Below are 10509 nucleotides of genomic sequence, written 5' to 3'. Positions count from 1 at the left end.
AAAAAATATAAGAAAGTGCTTCTGTATGCTTTTGCTGCCTGTACACAAAAGTTGTCCAGAATTAGTAAGCTCTGATAAACTGGTCGTTTATTTTACTTTGAGTGAAAGATGGCAGCAACAGTGAATGCAGGTAGTAATTTTTTGGGTCAATGATGAGCCGGCATGTATTCTGAATCTAAAGTTGATTATTACTACTTTAGCTCTAGAGTTACTCTGAGACCTGAAAATTACTTGAATCTTGACTAAGAGCTTTAATGCTTTAAGTTCTTTTTGGTCAGATGCTTGTAAATTTTAAATCGAAGGTTTTTTTGTGCCAAGATGAAATCAGAAGTGAAATTCATGTATTGAATATATGCTTTGGGGTAAAACATTGAACAGTAACTATTAATGAGGTCACAACTTTTCTTATTTTGAAAGGGCACTCCACAAAAGGATGTCATTATCAAGTCAGATGCACCTGACACTCTGTTATTGGAGAAACATGCAGATTATATCGCCTCCTATGGCTCCAAGAAAGATGATTATGTATGTATGGTTTTAAAGTTCTTAAGTATACCATGGGTATCTTAGATTGGGGGGGTTATCAAATTCAGTCATGTTTCTTATCAATATTGAGGGTACTTTGCCAGATAAAATAGATTGGGGCTTTGAGGCACAAATGGGTTTCCACTTTTATAGTTGGGGTAATAACTTTCAAGGTCAATGATGTTTTGGCATGTATTACCTGACTATTGCTGATGTGTAATAACACTTAGCTCTAGAATTACGCTGAGACCTTGAAAAAGTTTTACCTTACATTTTTAAGCTTCAAAGATTAATTTTCCTCTCTGGGACAGTGTTAGCAAAAAGTGATAAGCAATATATTACAGATATTTTTCCCTGTAACATTTATTTAAGTGTTTTTAGGATGTTTTCATACCCCTATAGTTAAAATACTTAATAGCAAGCATAAAGTTAGTATGTACGCAAGTACTTTTTTCCATGTATGACAGACGTGAAGGGATGGGGCTTGACTTCTGTCTCCTGTCCAGCTTTAAAACTCTGCATTTGGGTTGGTAGCTCACCTCATTAATATGACCTAATTGTCGTAGACTGACGTGCACCCACAGGTATATGTCAGTACCGTAGGGCTAGTCCCTTATAATGAACAGTTTGTTATAGTCCCTTGGTTGGTCCCCTTAACAGAGGTTACCCTGTTACGGGTAATACGGTATCATATCAGGTAATACTGTATTACCTGATTATGAAACTTGTGAAATGTAATGCATCGTGGCTGCAGCACGTACTAATGATTATGTCTCATTAATGAGCTGCTGTTGAAACTGGACATAAATACCGATCATGCTGAAGTCACTTTGCTTTTCATGTGGATTTATCATAGTTTCTAGGTAATTTTTTTTCTTATGTAACAGTTGTATCTGAAGATGGCTTCTAACTTTCAGGGCCACAAATTTAACACATGAACTACTTCTATGAGAGTTGTATTGAAACACGTTTGAGTGCAGGGCCTCATGAAGCTTATACAGCTCCTCAAACATCTCTACCTTGGGAGCCTCGTGGTGCGCAGGCTACTGATGCTGCCATGCTGTAGTATACATGTTATGTGACAGGTGGTTCCCTGGGCAAAACTGCAGAAATTTTTCATTGTCTTAGAAAGGATCATTCTGTATACTTAGATTTTATTCTATTTTTGTAGTAAAACACTGACCCCAAGTATTAAATGCATTACTGGTTAATGATGTTGTTAAGATCAGAAGTACAATATAGTATAGCTATTGAGTTAGCTTTGTGTGTTTAATCTCTTTAACCTTCATCAGTTCAGACTGACACATTTAAGAAATTGTGTATTTTAGGAATACTGCATGTCTGAGTATTTGAGAATGAGTGGCATCTATTGGGGTCTGACAGTAATGGATCTAATGGGACAGCTTGATCGCATGAACAGAGAAGAAATTCTGACATTTATTAAGTCATGTCAACATGAGTGTGGTGGAATAAGTGCTAGTATTGGACATGATCCTCATCTTTTATACACTCTGAGTGCTGTCCAGGTAAGTAAATGCTGCTTGATAGTGTGTTCTCACTTAAGAATTGGGAATTGAATTTACATATATCTGAGGAAGGTGATGAAATAAGTATCTTAGGACAAAAAATTTCATTGCAAATGAAGTAGTCCCACAAGGTCGGTGATGTACTGGCATGTATTAGCTGACTGCACAGTTGATGTGAGCTCTAATGTGACACTGAGACCTTGGAGGATAAAGTTTGTGTCTTCGGTTTATGTAAATGTTTAAAAATCACTAAATAGAGTTATTTTGGTCTTTGTGAAGATCCATGAGGTGGGGTTGAAGTCTATTTCTGTATATATGAGTTAGTATATTTGAGAATCGTAGAATACCACATTACAATTTATCTGTAGAAAAATTATACTTCATGATTAAAGTTTTTAGTTTGTTGATAATACAGTTTTTTAAGTAACATGGTGGCCTGCCTCCTTGAGATAAGGTTTTAATTTATACATAGGCAAAAGGACATGCTTGATAACTTAAAGGGAGTTGATGACAGCATGAGAATAAACTGAAAGCAGTGTTTACCTCATATTTGTCTTTGTTGCAGATTCTTACTCTGTATGATAGTATTAATGTTATTGACGTAAACAAAGTTGTGGAATATGTTCAAAGTCTACAGAAAGAAGATGGTTCTTTTGCTGGAGACATATGGGGTAATGTTAAATTTAGTCCATGCTACCCAAAATACCAATATTAAAAATGCCTTGGCTTTGCTATTGACCTTTTTATAAGGAGATTTTAAGTTTATCATCTTTTCAGGTCCCACTAAGCAGCTGGTCTAACTGGAGTTAATGGTCTGCTGGAAGTTCCAGCATGCACTGTGGTAGTTATGTCAGCATACAAGAGCACTGGAACAGAGGGGGCCAGTTAAGGTAGGTGAATTTTTTTTCCCCAATATTTGGTGGCTTTGTAAAGTTTTTAAACTACTTGCTGGAAAGGGAAACATCCTCAAAAAACTTTACAAACTTACTGAATATTTGAGTGGAGGGAGGGAATAGAATTTTATTTGATAAATGTAGCTAATCTCTGCTTTAGGGATGAATACAGTGCAGGACAGAGAGACCAGCTGCTTCATGGGATATGAAAATCTACTGTGATAATGTGGAGTACATTTATTTGCCTTAGTAAAACTGAAGTAGTCTTTTGAGGTCTTTTCATTTCTTTTTCTGGGAATTCTGTAAGCAACCTAAGAAAATTTGCTGTCAAGTTTTGAGAAAACATTTTTAGTTGTTAGCTTCTTGAAGTAAAGGCATTTACTTCAGACTGAGTTTCCATCTAAGTAAAATAAACATCAAGCTTGACCTCATTTAGTGTGGTAGTTGTACAGATTGTGTTTTCAGGTAACAAACTGTATATAATGATCAGAAGCTTCCAGTAACAAGTGCATTGGTTTTGTCTCTGTTTAGGAGAAATTGATACAAGATTCTCTTTCTGTGCAGTGGCTACTTTGGCTCTTTTGGTAAGCTTTGAATGTTGTATTGAAATGATTACTTGGCCATGAATAGAATGGAATTGAATAAGCATATTTTCTTTCTGTTTATAGGGCAAGCTTGATGCCATTAATGTGGAAAAGGCAATTGAATTTGTTTTATCCTGTATGAACTTTGATGGTGGATTTGGTTGCAGACCAGGTTCCGAATCCCATGCTGGGCAGGTAATTTAATATATTAATGTAGATTAAAATTTAGTGTCAGTTGAGAAGAATGTCCATAGAAATTTCGGTATCTGTTAATACAAATTAAATTAATTGGACATGGTATGTTATATAACAATTGCTTAATTACTAATTAAGGCTAGCATTTTGATAATAACTTGGTTTTATATACCTTCTCTTTAGTGGGTCTCTCTGACCCCATGCAAACATAAGTTTTATAAGCACCAAAATACATTTTCTTCATTTTTCCATTAATTTTTAATTACCTATGCCAATGAAAATATTTAATCTCTACCCACCCCGAGCTCTTTGTGGCAGAGAACATTGTGTTTATAAATAGTTGTGCAATACTTAGCCATGAAGGAAGTTTGAGAACATTTTGGATCCTGGTAATAGTATGCATGGATTACTAAGTGTTAAAAATATTAGATCAGAAAGTAAAACTTCAGGTATAAAGTGGAGTTTTAATAATTTGAGTAGTTTTTTTATCAGTTTTACTATCAAGGAATTACTATACACATGTACTTTATGTTTGTAATTTTAGATCTATTGTTGCACAGGATTCCTGGCTATTACTAGTCAGTTGCATCAAGTAAATTCTGATTTACTTGGTTGGTGGCTTTGTGAACGACAGTTACCTTCAGGAGGACTCAATGGAAGGCCAGAGAAGGTATTGTGCCTAAGCTATGTTCTACTAGCTTTATATATAATCTTAAGTGAATCTTGCTTCTTTGTCTTGCACATTTCAATATTTATTGCTCTTGTAAATTGAGCATGAATTTTCTTTTACCTTCCTCTGTTGGAATTTTTCAGTAATACATCCTAAAAAGACTGCCTCTGGGAAAAAACTCCTTGGGTTGTAATGCTCATTAGTCCTGGTATCCATCAGACACACCTGTATAAGAATCTCCAGGGGTGTGAAAGTACAATTGATTTTGACAAAGGATTGTGTGGGTTGGAGTTTTGTCTCCTTTTAACACTGGATTATCTTTAATTCTAAGCAGGCATTTTAAACACGAATGTTTCTGTATGTCCCTTGATTTTCTCCTTCCTGCTCCTTCACTAATTATTGTATTACTTAAGAGTGAGACTTAGCTATTATTAAATTGTTTCTAAAAACTAGAGAAGTAAAAGAGAATAAAATTGTGGCAACTTTTGTGATCTCTGTTTCTTCCTTAGTTACCAGATGTGTGCTATTCATGGTGGGTGTTGGCATCTCTAAAGATAATTGGAAGGCTTCATTGGATTGATAGAGAGAAACTTCGTAGTTTTATCTTAGCATGTCAAGATGAAGAAACAGGGGGATTTGCAGACAGGCCAGGAGATATGGCAAGTATATTTTTGCATAGTATATTTTTGCATAAGTTGTTTCATGCCATGGCTCATTGCATTTATAGGTCTAGAACTGGGTGTTGCTTTGAAAGCAATAATTTTTTTGGTGATGTATTTTAAAAGATATGAAATATATTGGACAATCCTACAGAAATTTGTTGCCTTTTGCCAACAAAATTAGTATATGGTAAAGGTCATGTATTTAAAAACAATTTGAAGTCTATATTTCAGTAACTTAAGCATAACACACACATAATTACTCTAATGTAAATATTATAGAAGATTATTGTATTATAGAAGATCATTTTGTAATTGTTCATGACTTTTTTTTAATAGGTGGATCCATTTCATACATTATTTGGAATTGCTGGATTGTCACTTTTAGGAGAAGAACAGATTAAACCCGTTAGTCCTGTTTTTTGCATGCCTGAAGAAGTGCTGCGGAGGGTGAATGTTCAGCCGGAGCTAGGGAGCTAGAGGCATGGAATTTGATCTAGGTTCAGAAGTTGACTCATACAATTTTGCCATCTCAACGTTTCTGTATTTGAAGTACTTGTTGAACTTAAAAATTATTGTTAAAACTTTGTATATTGTGTTAAATTAATTTTAATCATGTAATTATATATATATTGTAAAATAAAGACCTGTATTTTATTTTCCTTTCTAGATTTTCTTCTGAAATGCTCTTATTCTGACTAGAGTTTTTTTTTTTTTTTTTTTAATATACTTAAGTGTATCTGTTTTCCCTTACAGAGCAAAATTAAAAGAAAACCTCTTGGACGAGTTCTACTTGATTTCTTGCTCATGTGTTCACATATTCTGTAATAACAGATAAATCGTTTGTGTCAACAAGGATGTTAACTGACACCTGAATTAAAAGATGGATGAAACCAATGGCTTCTGCAACTTGGAAGTAATTTGTAGGTTTCTGAGCAAGGATCACTCTGAAGTGTTTAGAGGTTTAATTTAGGTTGACAATTCTTCATCTTAGAATGGGGTTGCAATTTGGACTGTACTTATTTTTTTAGCATTATATAGATCCAAATTACCCATAAGATTGTTAGATTTTTTTTTTTCTTTGTCTCAGTAAGGAAAAAGCTTAACAGATGAGTTGGGTTATTTGAACCCCTATTTCAAAAAGCCTAAAATGAGCAGAACTGTTGTCTAGAAGTTTACATCTCTGGTGAAAATAAGAGATTTTAATGAACGTTTTTCTTGGTGGAAGTTCAGATTTTCTAATACCCCATGCAATAGTTGTTACAGATTATAATAGAGTGTTCTTCAGGGCCTCCAGTCATTGCCTGGGGTAGAACTGTGCCTTGGGTAACTGTTACTTAGACTTAAGTCGGATGAATTTGGCAAGTGTAAATGAATCTCTTCTAATGGCACCTTTAGGGCATTACGCAGAGAATTTTATTTCCTCAGTCCGAGCATCCCTATTTTATTTATTTAATTTTATTTCTTCAGTCCGAGCTCGATGTTGGCACTATTGTACTCAAGTGAGTAAGGTGCCTGCATAGGTCTCTAAAGGTCAGTCAATCTTTCAAAGCTGCAGTCTGAACTTACTGTAGTTTGCTCTTAACTAATTTATATATGTACCAAAACCATAGTACTAAAAATTGCAGAATTGGGAACTGTTGTTAAACTATCTGAGAGAGCTAGCTAGGTTTTCCCTGAATGTACCATAGGCGCGTAGACCTGTGTGTACTATCTTGTGAGAACAAGGCCTTGTGGACCTTCCCTGTATTTGGTACTGAGGTTTAACCACTGTTTGCATTATGGTTTAGGCGGGTGTGAAGTGGTGGATTGCAGTTTTCACCAAACTTGATGTTTTGTAAAAGAATATCTGAGCTGCTTCGTGAGGAACGTAGAGGAAAACGAGACTCTACAAAATAGAATTAGCCAGGCTTAGTGGTGCGCACCTGCAGTTGGAGCTGCCAGAGCCTGAGGCAGGAGGGTCGCTTGAGCCCCAGAGTTTGACGCCACTGCGTTGTACTCTGGGCCACCTGGGCTCAAATTTTTTTTTTTTTTTTTTCAGGCTAGTGTGTTTGGGTGTTTGGGAAATGCTTAAAAGCACGCTGCATTTTGAGGTAAAGGAAGTGGGGTGCCGTCAGGATAATAGGGCTGCCAAATGTGGTCATCCAGGGGCCCTGAAGAATTCAGTTCAGCCTGATACCTCCGGGTTGAAGGTTATACCTCGAAGTAGGGTTGGGTGGAAGGGGATGGGGCTGGAGGCCGCCCAGGGTAGGTGCCAGGTGGAGCCTGCGCGGGGCGGCGTGTGCGCCTGCGCGAGCGGCCGGCGCGTGCCCGGCGCCGCTTCTGCCTCAGGGCTGCGCTCGAGGGCGCTCGGGAGCCCGCTCCAGCCGGGAGGGCGGTGTGGGAGGATGCTGCGACCTGAGGTGGCTTCGACCTCCTCGCCCTGCGCGCCTGCGGCTTCCCCGGCGTCGGGGGAGGGCCGCTCGCTCGGCCCTCGATACAATTTCGGACTGCAGGAGACCCCGCAGAGCCGCCCGCGCGCGCGGGCCTGGTCCTCGGCCACCCCCGCCAGCACGTCGGGCGCCGCGGGCGACCGGAGCGGCAGCAGCAGCGTCCCGCGCCCCGCGCCCACCTCCTGGCCACCTCCAGGCAAGAGGCTGCGTGTGGGAGTGTCCTCGGTCGGCCTCGGCAGCTCTCGGGGCTCAGGGACACGGGGAGGCGGTCGTCACGGCCAGGTTGGGTCTGGTAGAGAGCAGGGCGCCCCGGGAGTTTGGGGGGTCCGGGTGATGAAGTTTGACTCTTCAGATGGGTTTTATTACAAGACTGGCGGCCGGTGGCTGGGTTAGGAGGAAAGTTGAGTGACAAACAGCACCCAGCGTGACGCCCGCTCTCCCCCAGGTGACAGGTCGCGCGTGAGGCCGCTGCCAGGAGAGGCGGCGCGCACTTGGGCTGCTGAATCCAAGTGTCCACGTCCTCCTAGGGTCCAGTGAGAATAGAGTAAATGGAACATTTCAACTAACTCGGGTTTATAGTAGGTTTAATATTAAAAGACCTAAGTAGGGCGGCCGTGCTGGATCCCACCTGCACGCCCAGCACTTCGGGAGGCCCATGTAGGAGGCTCTCCCGAAGCCAGGACTAGCCTGGCACCGCAGTGAGACCCCATCTCTATGAAAACAGTAAGCAAGTGTTAGCGGAGCGTAGGGGTGCTGCCTGCAGTCCCAGCCACTCCGAAGGCTGAGGCGGGAGGATGCCTGAGCTCGGGGTCCAGGGTGCAGGGCGTTGTGATCTGTCCGCTGTGCTCCAGCCTCGGCAACAAAGCCAGACCTTGCCTCAAAAAAAAATGTACGTCCTCCGAGGTGAATTCAAATCACTTACTGTACATGTCGTTGCTCTTGGTTCATGGCAACGGCATCATCATTTTTTTTCACACCATTACAACGCTATAGGACGGTAACAAATGTCAAATCTAGTGCTCACTTTCCAGGTTATCTCATGTGACCTTACGGCTGTATTTAATTTAATTTGGCTCCTTTGATTCTACTCCCCACCCCCGGATTTTTCTGTTGCCTGCTAGACAACTGCTGTGCTCACCTTTGTTCCTAAATTACTGGGTTGTCATTTTTCTTTCTTTCTTTTTCTTTTGAGACAGAGTCTCACTTTGTCACTCTCTGTAGAGCACTATAGCATTATTGCTTACCGCAATCTCGCACTATTGGGCTCAAGCAATCCTTTTGCCTCAGTCTCCCCTGGACTACAGGCACCTACCACAACGCCCGGCTATTTATAGAGACAGGGTCTTGCTCTGGCTCAGGCTAGTCTGGAACTCGTGAGCTCAGGCTATCCACCCACCTCAGCCTTCGTAAGCCCCTTCTCTCTGGATGTGAGTATCTCTGCAGCTCAGACCTCATCTATATTGTATACTCCTGTTTCATACTGTCTCTTGAAGTTTCTATTGACAGACCAGTAACTACAACAGACTAGCTATATGATTAATTAAATTCATTTCTCTGCTTCTTATCTTAAACACAGAAGACATCAGCAATTCTAGTCGTCCCTCACTCCGAACATTCAGTCAGCTAACAAGTTCTGTCTTTATCTTTTACATACTTCTGTCCTTTTCTATCTGTGACACTGCAGACCCTCAGAATTTTATGTCTAAATTATATCAAACTTCTAAGTATTCTTCCTTCTTCCAAACTTACTGTACCACCAGTAAAATGAAAATCTTTATCACATCCCTGGCCATTTAAATCAGCGGCTTTGTATCTGCAAGTAAAACACACTCTTCAGAGGCGTTTCCAAGGCCATTTGGGATGTTTCTGATCTTTCCAGTTTTATCTCCCATCACTTCTTTGTATTTACCTTGTTTTCTAACAGTCAAGCTACTTGTAATTTCTTCAAAGCAACTTGCTTGTTCATCTTGTCAATATAATCCCTCTCTTCATCAAGTGCTTTGTCACCTACTTATTTTCATCTTACTGATAACATCCACTAATTAATGTGTACCTATTAGTTACTTTGTTACTAGGCAAATGATATCTCTGATCCTAACAATAATTCTGCGAGGTAGATTCTTTTTCTCCTGTTTTACAGAGGGACATGGGGATAATAATTTATGCTGTCAAGGAATTTATGGTTCAGTAGGGAAGACAGACCTAAAAATCAGCAAGTATATGTTTAAGAAATTACTGTGTTTGAGGTATTCACAGATTTTTGAAATATTTATCATTAAAGTGGGGGAACAAGTGGGAAAATAAATATTATGGAGCAAATGCAAATTGAGCTGCTCTTGTAAGTAGGACAAAGAATGCCAGTTCCAAGGAAAGAGGAGAAAAGAAAATGAGAGTATTCTTGAGCAAAACATGTGCAAAGGCACAGAAGGAGCACATAGAACTGAAAATAATTTTGTTTGGCTAGAGTAGGAAGGTGATCTGATAACATAAATAAACTTGGAGTACTCGTAGGAATTAGATCTGGGAGGCAAGCAAGTTTTTGTCCCATGTGCCAACATCAAGTCATTAGCTTCGGTCACTGGATAGATGGTAGTACTGTTTCCTGGTGCAGGGAATTTTGTAGGTGAAGCACCTTCAAGGAAGGTGATGAGTTCTGATGTGGATGTGTCAGAAGAGGCTGTGAGATAGAAGAGAAACTTGAAAGAAGTACAGATTTGAAAGTTACCAGTATATTTGAGACCAGAGGGAAGAATAGGAAGATAGAGGAAAAATAGAGGTTAAAGAAATTGAAGGAGAATTAAGACAAGGGCTTACAATCTAAAAGTAGCCTGAGAACGAGAAATAACCGACCTCTGTCCCCAGTTCCTGGCAACCACTCTCTTCTTTAGTGCCTTTAAACCCAGGAATGCTAATGGAGCACATTTTTTCCTCGTTCTATACACATCTTGATGGCACCCTCTCTATACCTCCCTAAATATCTATCAAACTCCCCTCAAATTTTCCTAGTTTGAATATGTCATTGATT

General features: G+C 39.7%; 1 protein-coding gene and 3 non-coding genes across 4 annotated transcripts in view; all 4 read left to right on the top strand.

Moving 5' to 3' along the window:
• The window catches only part of RABGGTB (Rab geranylgeranyltransferase beta subunit), a 21904-nt gene extending 16195 nt beyond the window's left edge, over positions 1–5709 (top strand). The window contains exons 3-10 of the mRNA XM_012801768.2: positions 158–525; positions 1854–2051; positions 2617–2722; positions 3476–3528; positions 3613–3723; positions 4268–4393; positions 4903–5052; positions 5392–5709. Of these exons, the coding sequence (XP_012657222.1) occupies positions 1863–2051; positions 2617–2722; positions 3476–3528; positions 3613–3723; positions 4268–4393; positions 4903–5052; positions 5392–5532 (876 nt within the window). The 5' untranslated portion in view covers positions 158–525; positions 1854–1862 and the 3' untranslated portion in view covers positions 5533–5709. The remainder of the gene's footprint in view (positions 1–157; positions 526–1853; positions 2052–2616; positions 2723–3475; positions 3529–3612; positions 3724–4267; positions 4394–4902; positions 5053–5391) is intronic.
• Positions 145–223, top strand: LOC111723316. The gene has a single exon (XR_002771887.1). It is a non-coding gene; the product is annotated as a small nucleolar RNA SNORD45 (small nucleolar RNA).
• Positions 698–778, top strand: LOC111723317. The gene has a single exon (XR_002771888.1). It is a non-coding gene; the product is annotated as a small nucleolar RNA SNORD45 (small nucleolar RNA).
• On the top strand, positions 2182–2253 carry LOC111723318. The gene has a single exon (XR_002771889.1). It is a non-coding gene; the product is annotated as a small nucleolar RNA SNORD45 (small nucleolar RNA).
• Positions 5710–10509: the final 4800 nt, after the last annotated feature.

This window comes from Otolemur garnettii, unplaced genomic scaffold (assembly GCF_000181295.1).
Source record: "Otolemur garnettii isolate 467f Iridium unplaced genomic scaffold, OtoGar3 scaffold00010, whole genome shotgun sequence".
NCBI lineage: Eukaryota > Metazoa > Chordata > Mammalia > Primates > Galagidae > Otolemur > Otolemur garnettii.
The sequence above is the reverse complement of the archived record's forward strand: the minus strand, read 5'-3'. Positions and strand labels throughout refer to the sequence as shown.